The sequence below is a fragment of the Podarcis cretensis genome, assembly GCF_951804945.1.
Source record: "Podarcis cretensis genome assembly, chromosome: 4".
NCBI lineage: Eukaryota > Metazoa > Chordata > Lepidosauria > Squamata > Lacertidae > Podarcis > Podarcis cretensis.
The window spans coordinates 3658091-3685800 of record NC_137173.1 but is presented as its reverse complement, the minus strand read 5'-3'; the positions used below and the strand labels follow the sequence as shown (position 1 = coordinate 3685800).

The 27710-nt window shown below is 44.5% G+C and overlaps 1 protein-coding gene across 2 annotated transcripts in view; it reads right to left on the bottom strand.

Annotated features, from left to right (window-relative positions):
- LOC307214755 (uncharacterized protein) overlaps positions 1-27710 on the bottom strand; it is a 46147-nt gene that overhangs the window by 8182 nt on the left and 10255 nt on the right. Inside the window, exons 1-5 of one of the 2 annotated variants that reach the window (XM_079973731.1) lie at positions 11381-11431; positions 6974-7466; positions 6696-6777; positions 6340-6422; positions 5364-5490 (exon numbers count right to left, since the gene is read on the bottom strand). The exons of the other annotated variant lie outside the window; for it this stretch is intronic. Of the exons in view, the coding sequence (XP_079829857.1) occupies positions 5364-5490; positions 6340-6422; positions 6696-6777; positions 6974-7375 (694 nt within the window). The 5' untranslated portion in view covers positions 7376-7466; positions 11381-11431. Of the gene's footprint in view, positions 1-5363; positions 5491-6339; positions 6423-6695; positions 6778-6973; positions 7467-11380; positions 11432-27710 lie in introns of those variants that run through there. 2 annotated transcript variants of the gene reach the window in all.

Here is a 27710-nt window from a genome sequence, read left to right as displayed (position 1 = left end):
CAGAAAGCGTTGACAGGTCACCCAGAAAGCGATGTAAGATTGTACTATTAAGTGAACAAGGCTACAGTTACGAAGAAATTAGATGAAAGATTAGGAAAAACTTAACCAAAGTTAGCCTTTCTATATTTTTTAAGAGGTATAAAGAGACTCAGTCACTACAAAAGTGACGATGGACGAGTGGAGAGACTGTCCCTACATGACAAGAAAATCATCTGGGTGTATACAAGATGACATGGCGCAATGTAATGGGAAGTTGAGTGCAAGGACTGATCTAAATGTTAGAATTCTAAGGAAAAAGCCATTGTAATCTCTCAAGCAAAAGTTGAAAAGATTAAACCCATGTTAACTGGACAGTGGGACACTACCTTGCTTGGTAGTGATGGCATGAAATACGTGAGTTTCTTTAATCGGAGAAGAGGAGAAGAATCAGATAAGATTTACATCCAAATTGCATTGCACCGACTGTGAAACACCCAGACAGTGTGATGATCTGGGGTTGTATGGCAGCAAAAGGTGTGGGCAGAATTTACGCCATTAATGGGAATATAAATGCAGGAAAATGCATAAACGAAATACGTGAGCCCAAACTGAAGTGTTCCGCAGGTGATATTTTCCCAGATACCGAAGCATTTATATATTTTCAGCAGGATTCAGCTCTATGTCGTGTTGCTGCTGTGTGCAAAAGGTGCATTCAAGATAATGATATTTCACTGCTGGAATGGCCTGGGAATAATAATAATAATAATAATAATAATAATAATAATAATAAATTTATTTATATCCCGCCCTCCCCAGCCGAAGCCGGGCTCAGGGCAGCTAACAACAATAAAACAGTACAACAGTACAACACAACACTCTAAAATCATTCGTTATAAAATTAATTCAAATCAAACCAATGGCAACCATTGGGCCAGAGCTCCGTGAAGATTACCAAAGGAGGGGGTCAGACTGTGCCTTGGCCAAAGGCCTGGTGGAACAGCTCTGTCTTGCAGGCCCTGCGGAAAGATGTCAAGTCTTGCAGGGCCCTAGTCTCTTGTGACAGAGTGTTCCACCAGATCGAAGCCACAGCCGAAAAAGCCCTGGCTCTAGTTGAAGCCAGCCTAACCTCTCTGTGGCCTGGGACCTTCAAGATGTTTTTATTTGAAAACCGTAAGTTTCTCTGTGGGACATACCAGGAGAGGCGGTCCCGTAGGTACGAGGGTCCTAGGCCATATAGGGCTTTAAAGGTTAAAACCAGCACCTTAAACCTGATCCTGTACTCCACCGGGAGCCAGTGCAGCTGGTATAGCACCGGATGAATGTGATCTCGCAGCGAAGACCCTGTAAGGAGTCTCGCCGCGGCATTCTGCACCCGCTGGAGTTTCTGGGTCAGTCTCAAGGGCAGCCCCACGTAGAGCGAGTTACAATAATCCAGTCTGGAGGTGATCGTTGCGTGGATCACAGTGGCTAGGTCAGGGCGAGAGAGGTAAGGAGCCAACTGCTTAGCTTGGCAAAGATGGAAAAATACCGCCTTTGTTATAGCTGCAATCTGCGCCTCCATGGAAAGGGTGGTGTCGAAGATTACACCCAAATTCTTAACAGACGGTGCTGGCACTAATTGCCCCCCCCGCAAGAGATGGGAGTTGCCCCCCCCCCAACCCCATATCGTCCCATCCCAGCCACAGGATCTCTGACTTCGAAGGATTTTTTTTTTAAATAATTTTTATTAACAGGCCAATCACATCATATTATTCAAATCACATTGGTTCCAAATTATACAGCCAAATTTTTAAATTTTTTGGGAGTAGCCATATATCAAGCTCCGCACGAGTCCAAAATTCCGGCTATTTCCAGACTTCACTTATTTTACTGCATTCATTAGTCAGTTCTATCCAGTTCAGACCAGATAGTTCTTTGTGTATTTTCTTCATCTTGTTGTTATCGTATTCCTTTCTTTGCGATCTCTGATGATTCTCATAAGCCGAATGAAAACTGGTTTCTCTCTCTGTGTGGGTTTAATCCAGGACAGCCCTGTTCGGCACCTCCGTAGACAAAATTAATCATCATTGTCCTTTATTTTTCCAGGCTAGCCGAATAAATCAAATAGATTAGGGGGCTCTGTCAGGTCAAACTTCAGTTTCGTACTCCTTCTCCTTCCACATTCCTGATACTCCTCCTCCATCTTTCTCTTTTCTCCTGCAGCCTGTCTTGGCGAGACACCATTTTTTTGACTGTGTCATAAAAATTCCTCAGTGTCCACCGATCTTTTTTCCATCTCCCACACAGCTCTTAAACTTCTGCTTATGCTTCTTAAAAAAACGCAACAATCTTGTTTCTTTCTGGAGTGGAGGATTATTTTTATCACATCATATCACATAAAGAAAAAAGTTTTTCCACCACCCCCCTTCGTTCCAAACACACAGTCTCTTGGTGATACCATATCAAAAGATTTACTTATCCGTCCGTCGCTCTCAGTCGCAGAGATCCATTATTCAGCAGTCTTATCGTTGAGCATTGCTTGATATATGTGCTTCAGGTTCATTTCCAATCATCTGTTTCCAATTATAAATCCAGACTGAAGCAACCAGCACGCGCTAATCGGAATCGGCGTCAGGAAAAGCTGACTTCACCGAGGGCTCGTGCCAAGTGTTCTGCACCCCCATCTCTCGGATCAGGGGGTGCATTATGAACACCGCTGGCAAGACAGGGTCGCACCATATCCTGGTGGGAAGGGAAGGCTGCCTACTTCCCATAGCAGCCCCTGAACTACCTCGTGTGGGTCAGAGAGATGTTATTGTCGGCTGTGAGTTTACAACTGTGAGTTGTAAACTGTGCTATACTACTTGTGGCTTGTACGAGTCCGCTGATTTATTTGATTTGTTTTGTTGTGTTGTGTTTCATGATGGGCGTAAAGCCGAATAAACATTTTGAATTATTGTCGGCCATCTTCCAACGCGCCCCCTGGTGGTCTCCTGACTTCGAAGGATTTAGCTTCAACCGGCTCCCACGTAACCATCCAGCCACAGCTTCCAAATATCTGGTCAGTGTGTCTGGGGCCGAGTCAGGATGGCCATCCATCAACAGATAGAGTTGGGTGTCATCAGCATACTGATGGCATCCTGAATAGCCCACACTTTAGTCCATACTGAATAGTCCACACTTTAACCCAATCAGAAATCTTTGGAGCCGACTAAAGAAACTTGTTATTCAGAAGCAACCCAGCAATAAAGCCCAATTAGCAGAGGCAATAATTCAGTCTTGGTTTCCCATTATTACAGCTGCAGAACTAAAAACTTGGTTCACTTCATGGGAAGGCGTTGTAAGGCCGTAATTAAAGCTAATGGTTACCAATGGTTTCACGTTTTTTTCTTTATGACTGCTGTTCTAATAAGTACTGCAGGGAAAGGATCTCTTTGCAGAAATGGACCTGTATTCCTGTGAGGCAGAGAGGCCTCCGTTGGTCACCAGAGAGAGGCCACTGGGTAAGGAGGAAGGTGGCTTTTCTCTGTTTGGTCTCATTCTGTTGGTTTTCCAAGTCATCTGAGGGTTCTTTTCATCTTGCTTTGGGGGGAGACAGATGGGAACAAGGGTCCAGAGGAGGGGAGATGTATTTCTGCACCACAAACATATGAAATGGGCACAAACATCCAAATGCTCTCAGCAGGTAAGGTTTTCTCAAAGGCCCATCTGAAGTTAGAGATGCCCTGTTTCACCTCTGAGAGAAGCCGGCACTCCTGGCATCCTGCTTACCTTTTTTCTCTTGCAGGTGACAGAAGGATGCTGGCAAGACCTCCTGATCCGCCTTTTCATGGGGGCAGAAGGGAAGCAGTGGCTGTGGAACCAGATCAGGTCAGGAGAAGCTGCCTTGTGGGGAGAGAGGCCGAGGGATGGAGCAATGTCATGGACTGGTTGGGCAAAGAGAAATGGTGGGAGGAAGCAGCTGGGGAACCAGGAAGGGAAGATGGCTGAGAGCCCAAGAAGTGGAGGTAGAAGAAGAATGGGCGGTCAGAGGGGGAAGCCTGGGAAGAGGAGGTGTCAGAAGCTGAAGGAGTTACAGGGCTTAGTGAGCTGGGAGACTCTGTGGCAGAATGCAGTGCAGAATCAGAGGCAGAAGAGGAAGGAGGCGAGTGGGAGAGGAAGGTCGGGAGGCTGAGGTGAGTCAGGATAAGGAAGTGCCACCAGTGGATCCCTCTCCTTTTGCCAGAAGCTACCCTCCCTGCTGGGGACGCAGGTGGCGCTGTGGGTTAAAGCCTCAGCACTTAGGACTTGCCGATTGAAAGGTCGGTGGTTCGAATCCCTGCGGCGGGGTGCGCTCCCACTGCTCGGTCCCAGCGCCTGCCAACCTAGCAGTTCGAAAGCACCTCCGGGTGCAAGTAGATAAATAGGGACCGCTTACCAGCGGGAAGGTAAATGGCGTTTCCGTGTGCAGCTCTGGCTCGCCAGATGCAGCTTTGTCACGCTGGCCACGTGACCCGGAAGTGTCTCCGGACAGCGCTGGCCCCTGGCCTCTTAAGTGAGATGGGCGCACAACCCCAGAGTCTGTCAAGACTAGCCCGTACGGGCAGGGGTACCTTTACCTTTACCTATAAAATTCATCGCATTACATTCTTCATTAAATTATCTTTCTATTGCTATATAATTTTATGGTATTACTCCACACAAAAGTAGTGTTATGAGCCACCAAACCTCAGAAATACACTTTTCACAAAAGGTTTCCACAATTTTGGCCACCAGTATAAGTTCATTTTAAGTTAATGTTCTTTTTATATGGAATCAGATTATTATTATTTATGTTTCATGTTTATATGTGTGTTGGAAGCCGCCCAGAGTGGCTGGGGGAACGCAGGCAGATGGGCAGGGTATAAACAAAAATTATTATTATTACTACAGTGGTACCTTGATTTAAGAACAGTCCTGTTCTGGAAAGTTTGTAAACCGAGGTACCACTGTATCATCATCATCATCATCATCACCACTGCTACTTCTAACTGAAATTCAATAAGTCTAGCTCTTCTTCTCTGGGATGAATTTTGTTTGGCCCAGTCATGGCATCCCCTCCATCTCCAATGTCAGTCGTCTCTTTGGTCAACCCAAGACTGACAGGAGCAAAAACAAAAACAGAAAACCTGAAGCTACTTATCTTTCTGAAGCTGACATTGAATATGGCCTGGGCAGTTCAGACCAGCCCAATCGTGGTAGAAAAAGGAATAATCTGAGGAAGATTGTTCAAAGAGAAAACTGTAATTTACTGTTTATTGTGGGGGTGTTAGGTTCCCAGGTGTTGTAGGGGCCACTATTGAGCTCTGTGAAAATATGTGAGGTTGGTCTATAGACGTATTTTTTGGATTTCCAGCCAGATATGACGATCCCACAGGGAGCCTTACCAAGAGAGGCCATGATCCCACGATTCTCCTCCATGACATCCTTATGCAGAGCTCTCTGGTCAGGATCCAGCAACGCCCACTCCTCGTCCGTGAAACGAACAGCAACATCTTCAAAGCACACTGGACCCTAAAAGAAAAAGGGAAATGTCCGCCTCTGAGACAGCAGAAATATGATCTGCTCCAGAATGCTATGTGGTTTCCTTCCTGTAAATTCCGTTGTTGTTTCAATAGGATTGTTTTGTAGCACATTTTAATTATGGGTGCTTATTTTATTCTGCGTTTTAATTATGGGTATTTGTCTTTGTGCAAATAGGTGTTACTCCGCCTTGTGTTTCCCAAGTCATTCTGCCTACCCAAACATTCTAGTTTCCTCAATGGAAGGATCCACTTTCTCCTCTCCTCCTGAGCTGTTCCAGGAAGGTTCCTTCCCAATGCCCTAGAGCCAAATTCCAGCGGTTCAGGGTGGCATGGAGAGGGGGAGGAATGGGGGGCAGGCCCCATTTTTCATCCGATAGGGCTGGTTAGGTGAATCCAGGCCACTATTTGTTCTTGTTTGTCAACTGCTTAGAAAACAATTTTTGTCTCCTGACTCTGAGAGACTAGCAGGGAGGGCGGCTTCTGGCAAAAGGAGAGGGAGCCACCGGTGGCTCCTCCTTATCCTGACTCACCTCAGCCTCTCGACCTTCCTCTCCCACTTGCCTCCTTCCTCTTCTGCCTCTGATTCTGCACTGCATTCTGCCACAGAGTCTCCCAGCTCACTAAGCCCTGTTACCCCTTCAGCTTCTGACACCTCCTCTTCCCAGGCCTCTCCCTCTTGCCCCTCTGACCGCTCATCCTTCCTCCACTCCTTGGGCTCTGAGCCATCTTCCCTTCCTGGTTCCCCGGCTGCTTCCTCCCACCATTCCTCTGTGCCCAACCAGTCCATGACATTGCTCCATCCCTCAGCCTCTGTCCCCACAAGGCAGCTTCCCCTAACCTGATCTGGTTCCACAGTCGCTGCTTCCCTTCTGCCCCCATGAAAAGGCGGATCAGGAGGTCTTGCCGGCATCCTTCTGCCACCTGCAAGAGAGAAAAGGTAAGCAGGACGCCAGGAGTGCCTGAATCTCTCACAGGTGAAACAGGGCATCTCTAACTACAGATGGGCCTTTGAGAAAACCTTACCTACTGAGTGCATTTGGATGTTTGTGCCCATTTCATATGTTTTTTTTGTGGACCCTCTTCTGGACCCTTGTTCCCAACTGTCTCCCCCCAAAACAGGATGAAATGAACCCTCAGATGTGTTGGAAAACCAACAGAATGAGACCAGTGGAGAAAAACCACCTTCCTCCTTACCCAGTGGCCTCTCTCTGGTGTCCAACGGAGGCATCTCTGCCTCACAGGAATCCAGGTCCATTTCTGCAAAGAGATCCTTTCCCTGAGAAAGAAACAAGGATTCAAAACAGAGAATGGGGAGAAATACTAGAAAGAGAATTACAAAGACTTGAAGGGTGTGAGATCTCATTCCATGGATGCTTTCCCAGAAAAAGGATGGACCATCAGCAGATCATTATGGGATGTTCTCTGTCCTGTTTGGAGCCCCTTGGGAGTATCCAGAGGAAAGTCTCTCTCACCTGCTTTCTCTCCTCTGCCTGACTCAGGAGGAAACCTTCGGCCAGGGCCACCGCCTGGGAACTGGTCTCCGCTCCGCATTCCCTCACCCAGCTCTCCATCTCCGGTGGAAGGACAGCCAGGAACTGCTCCAAGATCACCAGGTCCAGCATCTCAGCTTTCGTGTGCCTTTCTGGCTTCAGCCACTGATGGTCAAGGTGGTAGAGTCGGCTGCAAACCTCTCGGGGTCCTTTGGCCTCCTGGCAGCAGAACTGCCTCACCTGCTGGCTCTGCACCTCTGAGCATAGAGTGTCCTCCTCACCATGGATCTTCTGCACAGAGTTTTCCCAGAAACCCCCACTGCTCCCAGTTTGGCTGGCATGGCCTCTTCGTGTTCCAGGGCCAGCTGAGTCTTGCTCATCCATCTGTGCTCTCAGGAAGCCTCTGAGAGATCGGAAGGAACCCTTTGGTCTTCTGCCAAGTTCTGCCCATCTAAATGAGAAGCGCTAGCAAATCCTTCAAAGCAAATACATTGTTCTGTTACAAAAGTTGTCAAATATCAGGAGAAGAAAAAGGTTCCCTGAGGAAGCACGGATGAGTCTTGCTAGGAACCAGGGCTGGACTGCACCGCATCCCAGACCATGAGATATCTTTTTGAAAAGAAAGAGGAAGAGGAGAAGAAATAAGTCTCTAGCCTTCAAGCAATGCAGAATGTGGAGGCAACTGAAGGGATTTCTGCCAGATTAATCAACCTGGTTTCTCCATCCTTCCAGTCAACGCATGAAGTCAGAACCGAATGACAAGGGAGTCATTTGTATCTTGTGATAAATGGATGCTTTTCTCTAGTGGGGGTCCTGACCTGGGGGTCCTCAGGAGTTGCTCCCCAGCCCCACCCTCACCCCACCTCCACTCCCTGCTTCTGTCTCCTTTTCTGCAATCTCTGCCACTGTCCAGACAGATTCGTGGGGTGAGATCTCTTTTTCTCTCTTCTGAGGGCCAGGAATGTATCTGGCCAACCCCCTGAGGGCCAAGTGGGCGGGGCCAAAGGCATCTCCCTTGATTTTTGTTGTTGTTCTTTTAGATAGCTTAACACAAACTGGTCCCCAATGCAGCAGCCAGACTATGGCCCGGGATCCCTCTCTTTATTCCTGGCCTCTCTTTCCTACTTTCCCTTCCTCCCTCCCCGTGGTTTTTTTTTTGGGGGGGGGCTTGTCCACCTTCTCGTCCAGCTTTGGAAAACCATTTGCACATGTTTCCTCCGTTGTGCAATGAGGCTGAGCGACGTCACACAGAGCTAAAGTGCCAGGGGCTCCTTTGTTTAAAGAAGGGAGATTTCGTGGAAGTCAGGGATCCTCTGATCTGCAGGAAGGAGAGCGTGGCAGACCTGGCCCCTCCCTGGCAGGACCCTCTCCTCCTCCCTGACTTGGGGTCCCCCCCCTGCAGGAGCAGATCAGGCCCCCCAGGCCCCCTCCCCTGCTGCAGCCCTGGGACCCCCCCCCCGTCTCCCCACTGCACCCTCTGGGGGGAGAGAGAGGAGACTCACCAGATCCCAGGAGGGGAGAGCGAGGCAGCCCTTGCAGGAGAGACCCCAAAGCAGGAAAGGACTGGGGAGGGAGGGGCCTTGGCTCTGGAGGACCTGCCCCCCCTTGCTTCCTGGCTTCTCTAGGAAGGCAGCTCACTTCCCTTTAACCCTTGCCAAGCCGAGTCCCTCCAGCTCAGCCCTCTCTTGCTTGGCAGAACCTCAGATTCTTATTATTTTTTATGGATTTTGGGGGGCAGCTGCCCCCCTGGCTCCGCCCATGCCCAGATATCCTTTTGGGGGTGAGACTCTTGGCTGGACTCTGAGCATCTCCCTCCCTTGGCCAGAAACCAGAGGAAGAGCCTGCAGGGAAAGGGGCTTTGCAGGAGGCAAGGAAGCTCCTCCTGGAATTCAGGAGTGGAGAGAGAGGAGGGGATCCCAGGGTCATCTAGTCCAACCCCCAGCAGTGCAGGAATCTCAGCTCAAGCATCCAGGGCAGATGGCCCTCCGATCTCTGCTTAGAGACCTCCAAGGAAGGAGAGTCCCCCACCTCCCAAGGGAGACCTTTCCCCTGCCCAACTGCTCTTAGATGTCCCTCAAGGCAGCGGGTCCTGCCCTGCTGAAACAATCGCACTGGCTGAACCCAGTGAAGTTCAAAAGAAATAAATCCTATTCTCAAAATAAATGAGTAATACTTTCCTATGCATGCTTTTTATACTAATATACAAAATATGCCATTTCCCTTTCCAGAAATGCTTAATTGCTAATTCAATGGACTGAAAATGGATGGTTGTTGTTATTATGTTTAGGGAAGCTTTTAATATTTGATGGACTATTGTATTTTAATATCTTGTTGGAAGCCGCCCAGAGTGGCTTGGAAAACCCAGCCAGATGGGTGGGGTATAAATTATTATTATTATTATTATTAATCAGGGGAGTGTTCTCCTTTCAAAAGTGGCAGGTGGAATATCCACGGTTGCTAATAGCATAGCATTGAAAGTGCAGGGAAATATGGGGAGCCCTGGAGAATCTGCTTGGCATGCAGAATGTCCCAGGGTCAACCCCTGAAATCTCCTGCAAGGGCTGGACGAAATCCCTGCCTGAAACTCTGGGGAGCTGCTGCCAGTCAGTGTAGACCAGGGGTCCTCAATCTATGTCCCACGGGTCAAATCCAGCCCGGCAGGGTCATGAATCTGGCCTGCACTGCCATTTCAGAACCCGCCAAGTGTCTGAGGCTGAAAGCATCTCGCCGGCCGCTCAGTCAGTCCCCGTGAGGTACATGCCACTGGTGTTGTGGCAGCTCTAGCAATGAAAGGCCAGGGGTTTTCGCCCGGGGACGGGGAAGTGTTGTCTTTTGGCTGGAAGAGTGAAGTTCAGGTTAGTGGAGGAAGGCAGACTTGGGTCGATTCGGTTTCATTACGTAGACGTTTACTTTAAAGGTGGGAGAAGGAAGTATAGTCCTATTTCTGTGAGTGAAACATGGCGTGAGCTGTCTTCCGCAGCCGTCTCCTCCTCGGTCAGAGTAAAAGAGAACAAAGGATGGAAGTGATTTACAGACTGACTTCCATTCTTACACAGACAGTACAGAAGGTGTAAACATGGAAATCATGTTACACTAGCAATGGGAGAATGAAATACTGACATTTTGGCCCCCAATTTGGTCCAAGACCAAAGCTGGCATCCCTCATGGTCCAGGAGTGCCAGGGACTCCGTGGTGGGGGCAGTGGGGGCCGCTTTGGCCCAGATTGGCCCCTGACTCCGAGACGCTCTTTCCTCCCGCAGGACCGCCGATGTTACGCCCTTTGGGAAAGTGGGGAGGAACAGAAACCAGCAGCCAACGGCATCCCTTCTCTGCTGGCCTCTGCCCGAAGGTCCCCCATCTCAGAGCAAGTAGCTTTCCCCCATGGATTCAGTCCATTCATCACTTCCATCTCCCCCAGAGGCTCCCAAGGCTACCCATCCTCTGTAGTTGATAACAGACCTAACTGAAAAGAACGGCTTTCTCTTCTGGTGACACCAGAGAATTCTAGAAGACATTCACCCTTTCCGTAGCATTATGGATGCACGATTCCCACAGACAAGTTTCTTGGCAAGACAAGGGCCTTTCCTGGCCATAGAGTGTCCTCCTCAGCATTCCCAACGAAGGAGCTGGGTTGCAAGAGCTGCAGCTAATGGGGGGGTGTCCTCCCCCCTCCCATCTCACCTGGCTGCTAGGTAGAAAAGCAAGACCCAGAGAGAGTTGTGGGAAACCCCGAAACCAGCTTGCTCTGTGCCGGAGCCAAAGCTGTGACTAATGTAGAAGCAATCTGTTTGGGTGTTGATGCTATGAGCCCCTCTGTCCTACACTCCGGTTGTGTATGTGAGTAAATAAAACTATATCATAAAGACGCCCCAGTCTCCACTGACCTTGGTTCCAAGGAAACTGAATCTGGAGAAGCTCCTGGGACCCCTGGAATCTCACTGCTCAGAGACTGGGGTAGTTTGCAAATACAAACACACACACACACACACACACACACACAATAATTTGTGCCTGTGCTCCTTATAGATAACTAAGTGTGAAGAGCATGTCATGTGCTTCAGCAACAGCCCTCCTGTAAATAAGGAAATGCAACCCCCATTGCTGGTTGACTCAAAAAAGCAACAAGGGAATCTGCTCTGGTGTCCCATGAGGTCTGTACGGCCCTTAAGTAAGAGGAGCCACTTTTAATAACTGAATTAAAGAAATTTTAACATAATCAAACATTCAAATTACATTTTACAATTTTAATTAACACCCCCCCGCGCCATGTGACTTCCCCCAACTTCCCTTCCTGGTTTAGAACATTTCTGTTTCTTTTGCTTATAATTTTGTATTCCTTCTATATTAAAATGAAGATTATAACATTTGTCTCTTCCTTCTCATTTTTACCTCATAATTGTATTTTCTGTTTGTATTTGTCCTCTGTAAGTGTATCACTCAAATCCTGCCAGTGAGTTCATTTCTATCCATTGTTTCTGTATATACATCTTAAAAGGTTCCCAATCTTTTTAAAAGTCAGTTTTGCCCTTATCTTTAAGTCTCTCAGTTAGCTTCGCCATTTCAGCGTATTCCACCAACTTTTCTTGCCAGTGTTCTTTTGCTGGTATTTCATCGCCTTTCCATCTTTGAGCTAGAAAAATTCTGGCCGCTGTTGTCACATACATGAATGGATTATTCTTAATTTCTGGTAAATCCTGCCCTAAAATATCTAATAAAAATGCTTTTGGTCTTTTAACAAAGGTTATCTTAAACATTTTTATTTCATTTCATTATACATCATCTATCAATAGGTGGAGCCAGGTGGGCCCAGGTCCAGGTGGGAGGGGGTTGCCATGGTGACAAGGACCACAGACTTGCAGGCGGCCATTTTGGGTTAGCAGTGAGGCGAGTGGAGGAGAGAGCAGTTGATGGCAGTTGACGGAGGACAAGGCGAGGCAATCAGTGGATTCTTATTTTCTCAGTTTCTTATTTCATTTATTACTTCTTTTTCTCTTCTTGAGGATATGCCACAGGCTTTCTTCATCCAGCAATGGTGACTATTGGAGGAAACAAGAGTAGGGAGAGCAAAACTGTCAACGTTTCCCTTTTTTTAAAAAGGGAAATTCCCTTATTCCGAAAAGGATCCTCGCAAGGAAAGGGAAAAGTTGACAGCTATGAATGAGGGAGAGGATCCCAAAGACCTGCTCCCCGCTGCCAGGACTCTCACTTGCGAGGAACTGACAGCCTGACTTTTGCTGGAGCCAGAACAAGATTTCTTGCTCCAGGTGATGCAGAGCTGCCAAGCAGCTGCCCGGAGAGGCCTCCAGGCCCTTCAGGTGTCCAAGCACCGGACAGTGGAGGCCATTCTGGGGAGGGACCCCCATGGGGAAGTGTTGGAGGACGGGGCTTTGGGGAAGGGGTTGTCCGTCTGCCGGTGAGGAGGACCCTACTGGCCCAGGTTCACGTATCCTGTTTGAAAGGGGAATCATCTGAGGGACTTCCTGTGAAATTCTGGGTCAGGAATGCCGTTCCTACAATGGAGACATGAGCAACACTGCTATACTATGGAACTGTAAAAGGTAAAGGTAAAGGTACCCCTGCCCGTACGGGCCAGTCTTGACAGACTCTGGGGTTGTGCGCCCATCTCACTTAAGAGGCCAGGGGCCAGCGCTGTCCGGAGACACTTCCGGGTCACGTGGCCAGCGTGACATCGCTGCTCTGGCGAGCCAGAGCCGCACACGGAAACGCCGTTTACCTTCCCGCTGGTAAGCGGTCCCTATTTATCTACTTGCACCCGGAGGTGCTTTCGAACTGCTAGGTTGGCAGGCGCTGGGACCGAGCAGCGGGAGCGCACCCCGCCGCAGGGATTCGAACCGCCAACCTTTCGATCGGCAAGTCCTAGGCGCTGAGGCTTTAACCCACAGCGCCACCTGTAGTAGGCTCCAATTTGGACTTTATGAACATATGTGGAACAGAAACTAGCAGACACTTGGTCTTTATGAATGAAGTGATTTATTGGGACTTCCGTCTATATTATTGCACTTTATGTGCTGTTTCTGTGCAAGATAAACATTTGATATTGTGATAAGAATATACAGAAGAGTATTGTTTATGTGAATGCACAGCCGGTTACGTCTTGTGTTTGTCGAATGTATTTCACATAACGCAAGGTTTGATGTTGTTTTGCAAATTCCTAGAATGGAGGCACGTGCAACAGGTCAGTCGCGATCTGCTGGTGGATCCACAACTCTGGTCACTGCTCCCTGAGAAAAGCTCAACAACTCTGGTCAAAGACAATGGGTAGATGACTGGCAGGTTTTTTATTACTGGGAGTAGATCTCAGCATCTTGGAAGTTGGATGTCCCTGCTATAATGCATAGGTAAAGGTAAAGGGACCCCTGACCATTAGGTCCAGTCGTGGCTGATTCTGGGGTTGCGGTGCTCATCTCACTTTATTGGGTGAGGGAGCCGGCGTACAGCTTCCGAGTCATGTGGCCAGCAGGACTAAGCCGCTTCTGGCAAACCAGAGCAGCGCACTGAAACGGAAGGCGAAGGGGTAGATTTAAGAGACCAAATTCCCAAGGGCATAAAACCTCTTCAGTCAGTTTAAAATCCACTTTCCCAATTTGATGTCCTAAGACATATACCTCATTCAGCCCACATTTTACCAGCTTCCTCACATAAATCTCAGAGGACTTTGTCAAAATCCTTATTGAAATAGAGATGCACTATTTCCACAGCAGTCCACTAATCAACAAAGTTTGTAACTCCATCCAAAAAAAGAAAAGGAGAGATTTCTCTGGCTTGTTTGTGAAAAAGCCATGCTTTCATCCTTTATGTTGTAAAATCTTCAGATGAAGGGCAAATAAATTTTTAAAAGAATAAATGAGGATATTGACATGTGCAAAGCAAGGCGATTTATGTATTTATTTAATCTGTAAACCACCCGACCCAGTGGTGCCAACTTGAATAAAATATTGGTGGAGGGCCAGGTAAGGCCCGCCTTGCACTATCAATCACATGATGCATGCATACCATTTGAATGGCAAGGTCTATAATGGCAGCAACTTTAGAGAAAGTAATACTTTGAGCCCGTAGTTCAATTTCCCAGCAGCTCCCCTTGCCCCGCAGAACACGTCTAGCATTCCATCTCTTCTACCTGTGGCATTGTTTTTTTTTGTTTTTTTTTTAAATAAATTTTTATTAGGATTTTTTTTTAAAGGTTACAGAAAAAAAGAAAAAATATAAGTAGTTAAAACAGAACAATCAAAAAAGAAAAAGAAAGAACAATACATAGAAAACAAACATCATCAAAAAACAGAGAAGGGATAAAAAAGAAACAAGTCAAACCTTTACATCACTTGCTTTCATTCGCTTACTTCCTTGACCTTCTCGCACCTCCCATTTTTGTATTCTAATTCAGTTAGATATTTCAGCAAATCCTTTCCAGCTTTGTTTTTATCTTAATAATTTATCTTAATATACTGTAATTTTGCATTCTCTTCTTTCACCAATTCATTTTTGCATAATCCTTTATATCTTTTCTGCTAAAACCACATAATTTTATTCCAACATCTTTCTAACATTCCTTAATTTTACAATATTTCTGAAGATAAACTTTAATTTTTTTCCAATCTTCTTCCACCGACTCTTCTCCTTGGTCTCGGATTCTGCCAGTCATCTCAGCCAGTTCCATATAGTCCATCACCTTCATCTGCCATTCTTCCCGGGTGGGTAGATCTTGTGTTTTCCAATACTTTGCGATAAGTATTCTTGCTGCTGTTGTGGCGTACATAAAGTTCTATCCTCCTTTAGCATCAATTGGCCAACCATGCCCAAGAGAAAGGCCTCTGGTTTCTTCTGGAAGGTATATTTAAATACCGTTTTCATTTCATTATAAATCATCTCCCAAAAGGTCTTAATCTTTGGGCATGTCCACCAAAGGTGAAAGAATGTACCTTCAATCTCTTTACATTTCCAACATTTATTATCGGGCAGGTGATAAATTTTTGCAAGCTTGACTGGTGTCATGTACCACCTGTAAATCATTTTCATTATATTCTCTCTTAAGGCATTACATGCCATAAATTTCATACCTGTGGTCCATAACTGTTCCCAGTCAGCCATCATAATGTTATGTCCAACATCTCGTGCCCATTTAATCATAACAGATTTAACCGTTTCATCCTGTGTATTCCATTTCAACAGCAAGTTATACGTTCTTGACAAATTCTTAGTTTTAGGATCTAACAATTCTGTTTCCAATTTTGATTTTTCCACCTGAAAACCAATTTTCTTGTCCAAATTATAAGCCTCCCTTATTTGATAATGAAGCCAGTCTCGTACTTTGTTTTTTAATTTGTCAAAACTCTGCAGTTTTAATCTGTCTCCTTCTTGTTCCAAAATTTCCCAATATTTCGGCCAATTTGCCTCCACACTGAGTTTTTTCTGAGCCTTAGCTTCCATTGGTGACAACCACCTTGGAGTTTTATTTTCAAGCAAGTCCTTATATCTTATCCAAACATTGAACAGTGCTTTCCTGACAATATGTTTTTTAAACGCTTTATGTGCTTTGACCTTATCATACCACAGATATGAATGCCACCCAAATACATTATTGAAACCTTCTAAATCCAAAATGTCCGTGTTTTCAAGAAGCAGCCATTCTCTCAGCCAGCAAAAAGCGGCTGATTCATAATAAAGCTTCAGGTCTGGCAGGGCAAATCCCCCTCTTTCTTTAGCGTCAGTTAAAATCTTAAATTTTATTCGAGGCTTCTTGCCCTGTCAGACAAATCTAGAAATGTCTCTCTGCCACTTCTTGAAACAGTCCATCTTGTCCAAAATTTGCAATGTTTGAAACAGATACAACATCCTTGGCAATACATTCATCTTTATCGCAGCAATTCGGCCTAGCATTGATAACTTCAAATTTGACCATATTTCTAGATCCTTTTTCACTTCCATCCAACATTTTTCATAGTTATCTTTGAATAAATTCACATTAACCCCCAGGTATTTCACTTTCTTAACCAATGTTAATCCTGTCTCCTTCTGAAACCTCTCTTTCTCAATCACTGTTAGATTTTTCTCTAACACCTTAGTTTTCAGCTTATTCAACTTAAAGCCCACAACCTGACCAAATTCTTGAATTAATTGCAATACTCTTTTAGTACTGGATTCTGGCTCCTGTAATGTCAAAACTAAATCATCAGCGAATGCTTTCAATTTATACTGTTTGGCTCCGACTTGTATACCTTTAACCAATTGGTCCCTTCTAATCATATTGAACAAAACCTCCAGGACCGATATAAAAAGCAATGGGGAGATTGGGCAACACTGTTGTGTTCCTTTCTCAATCTTAAATTCTTCTGTAATTACATTGTTCACAATTAATTTAGCTTTTTGTTCTGAGTAAATTGCACCTATACCGTTTTCAAAACCTTGGCCTTCCCCCATTCCCTGTAATTTTTTCTTCATAAAGCTCCAAGAAATATTGTCAAAGGCTTTCTCCACGTCCACAAATATAAAAACTGCTTTAGTGTTAATATTCATTTGTAATTTTTCTAAAATATTAATTATATTACTTGCATTATCTGACAAGTGTCTCCCTGGGAGAAAGCCCGCCTGATCTTTATGGATTTCTTCTACCAATACCTTTTTTAATCTTTTAGCCATGATTTCAGCAAAAATTTTGTAATCCACATTGAGCAAAGATATGGGGCGGTAATTCTTAAGCTGTGTCTTCTCAGACTCTATTTTCGGTATAAGTGTAATATAGGCTTCTTTCCACAACTCTGGTGCCTTTCCCCCCTCCAGTATTTCATTGCAAACTTCCTTCAAAGGCTGTACTAGCCATTCTTTCAAAACTCTATAATATCTTGAAGTCAAGCCATCCGGCCCTGGAGATTTGCCCAATTTCATATTCTGAATAGCTCCTTCCACCTCTTGATCTGTTATTTTATAATTCAGCATTGACTTATTCTCTTGAGAGATTTTTTGTAGTCCATTTATTTTCAGAAATCGGTCAATGTCCATTTCTTTCTGGGTCTCCTGTGTATATAGCTGTTTAAAATACTTTTGAAAACACTTCCTGATCTCCACAGGATTCTGTATATTCTTTCCCTCCACTTCCAAATTGGTAATAGTATTAAGCTTTTGTCTTTTTTTCATTTGCCAAGCCAGCAGTTTCCCGCATTTGTTAGCCGATTCAAATGTCTTTTGTCTCATCTGTTTAATCTTCCATTCTATTTCCTGATTTATCAATTTCATATATTGTACTTGATATAACTTTATCTCTTTCAGGATCTCCTGTGATTTTGGTTTTGCTCTCAGTCTCTTTTCTCCTTCATTAATTTTCTCCAAAATTTTATCCTTTTTTTCGTTTTGAGCTCTCTTCTTAATTGCATTTTGTTGTATCAGAAACCCTCTCATAACTGCTTTACATGCGTCCCATATTACTCTTTTTTCAACAGTGGTGTTCATTTTTATCTCAAAATAGTCTCTCAAGGTTTTTTGAGCCTATTTAATCACTCCTTCATTCCTAAACAAGGTATCATTCATCCTCCATCTAAAGGAACCAACTGGTGTTAGTTTCATTTCCATCTTCACCGCATTGTGGTCGGAGCAAGTTTTGGGGCAAATTTCCACTTTTTTAATCTTCAGGGCCAGCCCCCTAGTTACCCAAATTTGGTCAATTCTTGTCCATGTCATTTTGGTTTCAGAGAAGAAAGTTCCTTCTCTTCCCAAGGGATTCTTAGTTCTCCAAATGTCAGCAAGGTCCATACTGTCAGCCATGTCAAAAAACGTCTTTGGTAATCTGCCATCTTTTGTAACCACCAGTCTCTGGGCCTTATCCATATTAGTTGACACCACTCCATTCAATCTCCCATCAAGATCATATTATAGTCCAAGTAGTCCATCAGAGTTTCATGCAACTTCTTAAAAAACTCCGATTTCCCCTCATTTGGTGCATAAATGCCTACTATCAAAAACTTCTCTCCTTGTGATTGAATTTCAATTGCAACAAATCTTCCTTTGTCATCTTTAAATAAGAATTTCGGTGACAGGCTCTTCTTTGCATAAAGTACTACTCCTCTTTTCTTAACTTTATCCGATGAAATAAATTCATGTCCTAATCTTTTGTTTCCCCTTCATGGATCACTGCCTTGCCGTGGCGAAGGGGCTTGAAGAACTCAGAGAAGCTATGAACTATGCCGAGCAGGGCACCCAAGATGAACAGGTCATAGTGGAGAGTTTTGACCAAACGTGATCCACCTGGAGGAGGAACCGGCAAGCCACTCCAGTATCCCTGCCAAGAAAACTCCATGGACAAAGACAACAGGCATATAAAAGTTATGACGCTGGAAGATGAGCCCCTCAGGTCGGAAGGCGTCCAACATGCTACTGGGGAAGAGCGGAGGGCAAGTACAAGTAGATCCAGAGCTGATGAAGCGGCTGGGCCAAAGCCGAAAGGACGCTCAGTTGCGGATATGCCTGGAAGCGAAAGGAAAGTCCAATGCTGTAAAGAAAAATATTGCATAGGAACCTGGAATGTAAGAACCATGAACATGGGTAAGTTGGAGGTGGTCAAAAATGAGATGGCAAGAATAAATATTGACATCCTGGGCATCAGTGAACTAAAATGGACGGGAATGGGTGAATTCAGTTCGGATGACCATCATATCTACTACTGTGGGCAAGAAACCCGTAAAAGAAATGGAGTGGCCCTCATAGTCAACAAAAGAGTGGCAAAAGCTGTACTGGGATGCAATCTCAAAAATGATAGAATGATCTTGATACGAATCCAAGGCAGACCTTTTAACATCACAGTAATCCAAGTTTATGGGTGGCGCTGTGGGTTAAAGCCTCAGCGCCTAGGACTTGCCGATCGAAAGGTCGGCGGTTCGAATCCCTGCGGCGGGGTGCGCTCCCGCTGCTCGGTCCCAGCGCCTGCCAACCTAGCAGTTCGAAAGCACCTCCGGGTGCAAGTAGATAAATAGGGACCGCTTACCAGCGGGAAGGTAAACGGCGTTTCCGTGTGCGGCTCTGGCTTGCCAGAGCAGCGATGTCACGCTGGCCACGTGACCCGGAAGTGTCTCCGGACAGCGCTGGCCCCTGGCCTCTTAAGTGAGATGGGCGCACAACCCCAGAGTCTGTCAAGACTGGCCCGTACGGGCAGGGGTACCTTTACCTTTACCTACTGGTGCTGAAGAAACTGAAATTGACAAATTCTATGAAGACTTACAACACCTTATAGAAGTGACACCAAAGAAGGATGTTCTTCTCATTATGGGGGATTGGAATGCTAAAGTAGGGAGTCAAGACATAAAAGGAACAACTGGCAAGTTTGGCCTTGGAGATCAAAACGAAGCAGGGCAAAGGCTAATAGAGTTCTGTCAAGAGAACAAGCTGGTCATCACAAACACGCTTTTCCAACAACACAAGAGACGACTCTACACATGGACATCACCAGATGGGCAGCATCGAAATCAGATTGATTATATTCTCTGCAGCCAAAGATGGAGAAGCTCTATACAGTCAGCAAAAACAAGACCTGGAGCTGACTGTGGCTCAGATCATCAGCTTCTTATAGCAAAATTCAAGCTTAAACTGAAGAAAGTAGGAAAAACCACTGGGCCGGTAAGATACAATCTAAGTCAAATCCCTTATGAATACACAGTGGAAGTGAGGAACAGGTTTAAGGATTTAGATTTGGTGGACAGAGTGCCTGAAGAACTATGGATGGAGGCTCGTAACATTATACAGGAGGCAGCAACGAAAACCATCCCAATGAAAAGGAAATGCAAGAAAGCAAAGTGGCTGTCCAATGAGGCCTTACAAATAGCGGGGGAGAGAAGGCAAGCAAAATGCAAGGGAGATCATGAAACATACAGGAAATTGAATGCAGATTTCCAAAGAATAGCAAGGAGAGACAAGAAGACCTTCTTAAACAAGCAATGCAAAGAAATAGAGGAAAGCAATAGAATGGGAAGAACCAGAGATCTGTTCAAGAAAATTGGAGATATGAAAGGAACATTTCGTACAAAGATTTCCATAATAAAGGACAAAAGTGGAAAGGACCTAACAGAAGCAGAAGACATCAAGAAGAGGTGGCAAGAATACACAGAGGAATTATACCAGAAAGAAACGGATGTCTCATATACCCCAGGTAGTGTGGTTGCTGACCTTGAGCCAGACATCCTGGAGAGTGAAGTCAAATGGGCCTTAGAAAGCACTGCAAATAACAAGGCCAGTGGAAGTGATGGTATTAATTAATTTACCCTTAATTGTTTATCATCGCATATTATATTTTCCAAATTTTCGTCTATTATCAATCCTTTCTTAGATATTCTTATTTTACCAAACCTTTCTGCTGAAGCCAATTAATTCCTTTCCAGCACATTCTTATATTTCATTAGTGCCTTGAGCCAGACATCCTGGAGAGTGAAGTCAAATGGGCCTTAGAAAGCACTGCAAATAACAAGGCCAGTGGAAGTGATGGTATTCCAGCTGAACTATTTAAAATTTTAAAAGATGATGCTGTTAAGGTGCTACACTCAATATGCCAGCAAGTTTGGAAAACTCAGCAGTGGCCAGAAGATTGGAGAAGATCAGTCTACATCCCAATCCCAAAGAAGGGCAGTGCCAAAGAATGCTCCAACTATCGCACAATTGCACTAATTTCTCACGCTAGCAAGGTTATGCTTAAAATTCTACAAGGAAGGCTCAAGCAGTATGTGGACCGAGAACTCCCAGAAGTGCAAGCTGGATTTAGAAGAGGCAGAGGAACCAGAGACCAAATTGCAAACATGCGCTGGATTATGGAGAAAGCTAGAGAGTTCCAGAAAGACATTTACTTCTGCTTCATTGACTATGCAAAAGCCTTTGACTGTGTCGACCATGGCAAACTATGGCAAGTTCTTAAAGAAATGGGAGTGCCTGATCACCTCATCTATCTCCTGAGAAATCTCTATGTGGGACAAGAAGCTACAGTTAGAACTGGATATGGAACAACTGACTGGTTCAAAATTGGGAAAGGAGTACGACAAGGCTGCATTTTGTCTCCCTGCTTATTTAACTTATATGCAGAATTCATCATGCGAAAGGCTGGGCTGGATGAATCCCTAGCCGGAATTAAGATTGCCGGAAGAAATATCAACAACCTCAGATATGCAGATGACACAACCTTGATGGCAGAAAGTGAGGAGGAATTAAAGAACCTTTTATTGAGGGTGAAAGAGGAGAGTGCAAAATATGGTCTGAAGCTCAACATCAAAAAAACGAAGATCATGGCTACTGGTCCCATCACCTCCTGGCAAATAGAAGGGGAAGAAATGGAGGCAGTGAGAGATTTTACTTTCTTGGGCTCCATGATCACTGCAGATGGTGACAGCAGCCACGAAATTAAAAGACGCCTGCTTCTTGGGAGAAGGGCAATGACAGGCCTAGACAGCATCTTGAGAAGTAGAGACATCACCTTGCCAACAAAGGTCCGTATAGTTAAAGCTATGGTTTTCCCAGTAGTGATGTATGGAAGTGAGAGCTGGACCATAAAGAAGGCTGATCGCCGAAGAATTGATGCTTTTGAATTATGGTGCTGGAGGAGACTCTTGAGAGTCCCATGGACTGCAAGAAGATCAAACCTCTCCATTCTGAAGGAAATCAGCCCTGAGTGCTCACTGGAAGGACAGATTGTGAAGCTGAGGCTCCAGTACTTTGGCCACCTCATGAGAAGAGAAGACTCCCTGGAGAAGACCCTGATGTTGGGAAAGATGGAGGGCACAAGGAGAAGGGGGCGACAGAGGACGAGATGGTTGAATAGTGTTTTCGAGGTTACCAGCATGAGTCTGACCAAGCTGCGGGGGGCAGTGGAGGACAGGAGTGCCTGGCATTCTCTGGTCCATGGGGTCACGAAGAGTCGGACACGACTAAACGACTAAACAACAACAATCTTTTGTTACTCAGAATCTTCCGATGTAGCCTTGTCACATGTGTTTCTTGTAAACAAATCAAATCCAATTGTTCTTTTTTTAATAAATGAAAGACTCCGCCTTTTTTCCGGGGAGTTCAGTCCATTCACATTCCAGCTTAATACTTGCAGTGTCATGATGCAATTACTCTGCTTTTCCTCCACCAGCACCCAGTACTTTGTCTATATCTGTCGGTGGTGTTGATTTCCCTCTTTTGGTGAACTCTTGTCCAAAACTTCTGGCTCTTTTCCAAGTTCTTTCTGCAGATCTTCGTGGTTTCCCAAAAACTTGTCTTTTTCCTCAACTGATCTTATTTTTATCTTTCTTCCTTTGTAACTAAAAGATAGGCCTTGGGGGAATTCCCACCTGAAAATGATTTTGTTCGTTCTCAGAAGGGCAACCAAATCTCCAAAATTGGATCTAAGATCCAAAAGATGTTTCGGTATGTCTTTAAAAATTTCCACTCTTGATTGCTGAATTATCAAAGGATTCTGAAAGTGCAAACCCAAAATTTTGTCTCTCTCTTCTTTAGATCGGAGGGTAATCAGACAGTCCCTTATTTTGATCTTCTTTCCTCCTTTTCCTAGTCTGAAGGCCCTCACAATTTTAAATTCTTGTTTCAGATCCGACTTCCAAAACTCTGCAAATTCCTGTGTCAAAAAGTCTATCAGGGTGCCCTCCTCCAATTCGGGTACAGCTCTAATCCTTAAGTTCATCTGTTTTTCCTTCAATTCAATCATAGACAGCATCAGTTTATGGTCTTCAATTTGTTTCTGTAGGTCTGGAACCTTCTCTGTTTCCAGTTGTGTTATCTTGAATTCCGCAGCAGCAGCTTTCTCCTTAGCTTCATCTGCAGTCTGTTGGGTCAAAGTGGATTCCTGCAACAATTTCTGAATAGATTCTATATTAGTGTTGACCTTTTGTCCCAAACTGTTTAAAGTTTCTGTATTTAAGTCAATTTTAGTGGTTGCAGTGTCGACCTTCACTTTTGTCTCATCCACAGTCGTTTTGGTCTCTTCGACCCTCTTATTTGTCTCCTCAACCCTCTTATTTGTCTCTTCAACCCTTGTACTGAGTTGCACCAAAGATTCATTAATCTTGGCCAGTGCGTTCGCTAAAGCATCTTCTGAAGACATTCCACTAGACTTAGGTTGTGTTGGTACAGTCACAGATAAAGTAGTGAGACCAGCAGCTGATTGCCTTCGCTGCCCCAAGGTCTTCCCAGACCTTGTTGTTCTGTCTGGGAGTGACAAATCTACTTTTTCTTTCCCATCTGCCATAACACTTAAACAATAGAAGAGCCAAGGTCACCCAGATACACAGTTTCTGTTTACCAGTGGAAAATTCCCCTTGTAGCAATTTCTAAAACTCCCTCTAGGGGGAAACAGTTGCAATAGTCCAAAAAGGAAATAACCTTTTAAAACTCCAACCGGGAAAAATAAACAGTTCCAATTTTTGTTACTTTACAATTACTTTCTCTCCTTTTTGCAAACAAAGTAGGATAACTGATCACAATGTATCTCTCTTGCTGTCAGCAAACCTTCTATTGACAGTTAGAGCGCAGTTCAAAAGACGACAGTCTTTGTCTACTGTCTACTGGCAGACCGTTCCCAAGTTTGAGCAGTGGATTTTAAGCTCTTTCCCTCTCTCTTGCAGGTATACACAGTCCAAAACGTCCCCCCTCCTTCCCTGCTTCCTAGGAAGGGGGTTCAGAACTTTATCGTGTTAGAAGTCAGTCCTTTCCAGGCGAAATCCCAAAGCTTTAGCTTAGTCTGTTTGCTTTGATCTATTTACAAAAGCAGAAGGCGGACATCCTGTTTAGACCACCCCGCTTCGTTATCCAATTAAGTCTTTTTTTCCTCCTTTTTAAATAAATCCAATTTCCCCTACTCACAGGTAATTGCTTTTTGTAGTCGAATTGTCCCAGGAAAAAGTCAGCGCTCTCTGGCAACGGCTATGCGGCTTCGCTCCGTGAAAGAAGCAGTTGACTCACAGCACCGCGCCACTCACCCCGCTTTGCTCTGGAGCCCGTAAATGGGTTTCCTTGCGAACTGGGGTGCAAAGGGTGCCTGCCGAGTCCCACGCTCACAGGCTTCACCCGCCTGTGATTTTTAAAGGGTCCCCGCTTCACCATAGTGGTGCAGACCCGATTTCCACAGAGCTGCTCCCTCCGAATCAGAGGGAATCCGCCATTTGCCGATGGCGCTAACCCGGAAGTCTTACCTGTGGCATTGTTCAGCAGTGGGGAAAGTGACCTCTTCACAACGGACTTCCATTTGGTATGGCCCCAGCTCCCAGCCCCTCTAGACGGTCCAGAAGGATGTTATGGTCATTGTATCAAAGGCCGCTGAGAGATCCAGCAGAGCCAGGAAACAACTCTCACCTTTGTCCCTAGCCCGCCAGAGATCATCAACCAGTGCAACCAAGTTAGTTTCAGTCCCATGGTGAGGCCTAAATCCCGATTTGAAGGGATCCAAAAAGGTGCGTCTGCCTGGTTCCTAAAGCTGTATAATGGTTTTTCCGACCATTGTATGGATTCTTTGATGGGAAGTAAGACTGGCACTCTGACTGAAGCTCTTTCCACATTCCATACACTGATAGGGTTTCTCCCCTGTATGAATTCTTTGATGTGTAGTTAGATTGGAGCTCTGACTGAAGCTCTTTCCACATTCCACACACTGATAGGGTTTCTCCCCTGTATGAATTCTTTGATGGGAAGTGAGATGGGAGCTCTTACTGAAGCTCTTTCCACATTTCACACACTGATAGGGTTTCTCCCCCGTATGAATTCTTTGATGGGAAGTGAGAGAGGACCTCTGATTGAAGCTCTTTCCATATTCCACACACTGATAGGGTTTCTCCCCTGTATGAATTCTCTGATGCGTAGTGAGATTGGAGCTCTTCCTGAAGCTCTTTCCACATTTCACACACTGATAGGGTTTCTCCCCTGTATGAATTCTGTTATGGGAAGTGAGATCACAGCTCCTCCTGAAGCTCTTTCCACATTCCACACACTGATAGGGTTTCTCCCCTGTATGAATTCTTTGATGGAAAGTGAGAGAGCAGCTATGCGTGAAGCTCTTTCCACATTCCACACACTGATAGGGTTTCTCCCCTGTATGAATCCTTTGATGGGAAGTGAAAGAGGAGTTTTCAGTGAAGCTCTTTCCACATTCCATGCACTGATAGGGTTTATCCCCTGTATGAATTCTTTGATGGGAAGTGAGACTGTGGCTGCGACTAAAGCTCTTTCCACATTCAAAGCACTGAAAAGGTTTCTCCCCTGTATGAATTCTTTGATGGGAAGTGAGATTGCAGCTCCTCCTGAAGCTCTTTCCACATTCTACACAGTGATAGGGTTTCTCCCCTGTATGAATTCTTTGATGGGAAGTGAGAGAGGAGCTCTGACTGAAGCTCTTTCCACAATCCATGCATTGATATCGTTTCTTTCCAAGGAGATTTTGTTGATGGGAAGTCGAATAGGAGCTCTGACTGAAAGTTTCCCCACACTCCAAATTTTTACATGGCTTCTCCTCTCTGGGGATTTTGTCGTGGTCACCTTTGTTCTCGATTTCCAATTCATCACCATCTGCAATGGAAACAAAAACGGATTAGAGCCTCAGGAACAAATGGAGAAGATCTGAAGGGAGTTGCATGTGTGTTCATTACCTGTGTTGTTTGTTTATTATGAGATTCTGATGAGTTGATGAATGTTGCTTTGTTATACAGTCGTGGTCAAAATTGTGGACGACTTCCGGAAAAAAGTGTATTTCAGAGGTTTGATGGCTCAAAACACCACTTCTTTTGGAGTAATTTCATAAAATTATATATCAATGGAAAGATAATTTAATCAAGAATGTAATCCAACAAAATTTGTTCAATTACCTGTATGTTATCAAACGTTATAGCCAATAACCAAAAAAGGAAGCCCAACTTGCTTAGGTGTGTTTTTGGGTGTGTTATGTGATTGCTATCAAGTTGGTTGGTTTTTTGTGTTCTTTCATTTAGTGAGGTTGTAAAACATAATAAAATTATAGAAATGGAACAAAGAGTTGACTGGTCACCCAGAAAGCGATGTAAGATTCTAATATTAAGTGAACAAGGCTACAGTTATGAAGAAATTAGATGAAAGATTGGGGAAAACAAAACCAAAGCTGGCCTTTCTATATTTTTGAAGGGGTATAAGGAGACTCAGTCACTACAAAATCTGACTGGTAAAGGCAGGAAAAGGTGCACAAAGGCAAGTGACGATGGACGAGTGGAGAGACTGTCCCTACATGACAGAAGAAAATCTTCTGGGTGTATACAAGATGACATGGCACAATGTAATGGGAAGTTGAGTGCAAGGACTGATCTAGATGTTAGAATTCTAAGGAAATAGCCATTGTAATCTCTCAAGCAAAAGTTGAAAAGATTAAACCCATGTTAACTGGACAGCGGAACAATGGGACACTACCTTGCTTGGTAGTGATTGCATGAAATACGTGAGTTTCTTTAATCGGAGAAGAGAGGAATCAGAGAAGATTTACATCCTACTTGCATTACACCGTCTGTGAAACACCCAGACAGTGTGATGATCTGGGGTTGTATGGCAGCAAAAGGTGTGGGCAGAATTTACATCATTAATGGGAATGTTGAGCCCAAACTGAAGGGTACCACGTGATCTTTTCCCAGATACTGAAGCATTTCTATATATATTTATACAAATCTTTCTTTCTTTCTTTCTTATTTCAACAGGATTCAGTTCCATGAATGTTCCATGCTGTGTGCAAAAGGTGCTTTAAAGATAATCCTATTGCACTGCTGGAATGGCTTGGGAATAGCGCAAACATTAACCCAATCAGAAATCTATGGCGCCAACTGTGGCATTCGTACGGAGCCGCAGTCATCTCACGGACTATTGACCCGTACACCACTAATCCGCTGCCACCAACCAGTTGGCCAGTTAAAGCAAAATGGAATCCAGCATAGATGGGAATTTCCAGAAGGAATTTCCTTCTATTACAAAGACAAGAGGTTCAAACTAATTAGCCTTCAGGATCTGGAAAAATTCTCCAGAAGATATGATAAAGAGTTGGGAAAAGTGGAGAAGGTAAGACCAGGACGGGACCAGTCTGAAGAGAAAGAAGAAGAGGGAGAAGAGGATAATGATAACAAGGACCCCCAAGTTTGATAGTAGACTTAAAAAAACCAGAAAAAAGCTCTGAAAATATTTTCATAGAATGTGAATGGACTTAAAAATAAAAATAAAAGGCACAAAATCAAACATGTCTTGATTAAACGGAATTTAGATATAACCTGTTTACAGGAAACACATGTCGCAAGGAAACATAAGAGAATTTTAAGAACTAAAAGATTGGAGTAAGATTTTATTGCCTCAGACACAAACAAAAAAAGAGGGGTTGTATTGTATATAATGGAGAAATATGACCCAAAATTAATTTATAAAGATGAGGAGGGGAAAGTGCTGATAGTGCAAATTACGTTCCAGGGGGGAAATCTACGCACCTAATGACAAAAAAGCCGACTTTTATTCTAAGCTCAATGAAACATTATCAGAATTTTTGGATCAGAGAGTGATAGTAATGGGGGATTTCAACAGTGTGGTTATTCCAGATTTGGATAGATCAACGACAAGGCGAGACACAAATGAAGGTAAACTACCAAAAACATTTTGATATATCAGACACTATGGAGACTTAGAAATAATTGGAGACTTAGAAATCCCACAACAAAACAGTTCACATTCTTTCCAGGTCCAAATCCAAGCT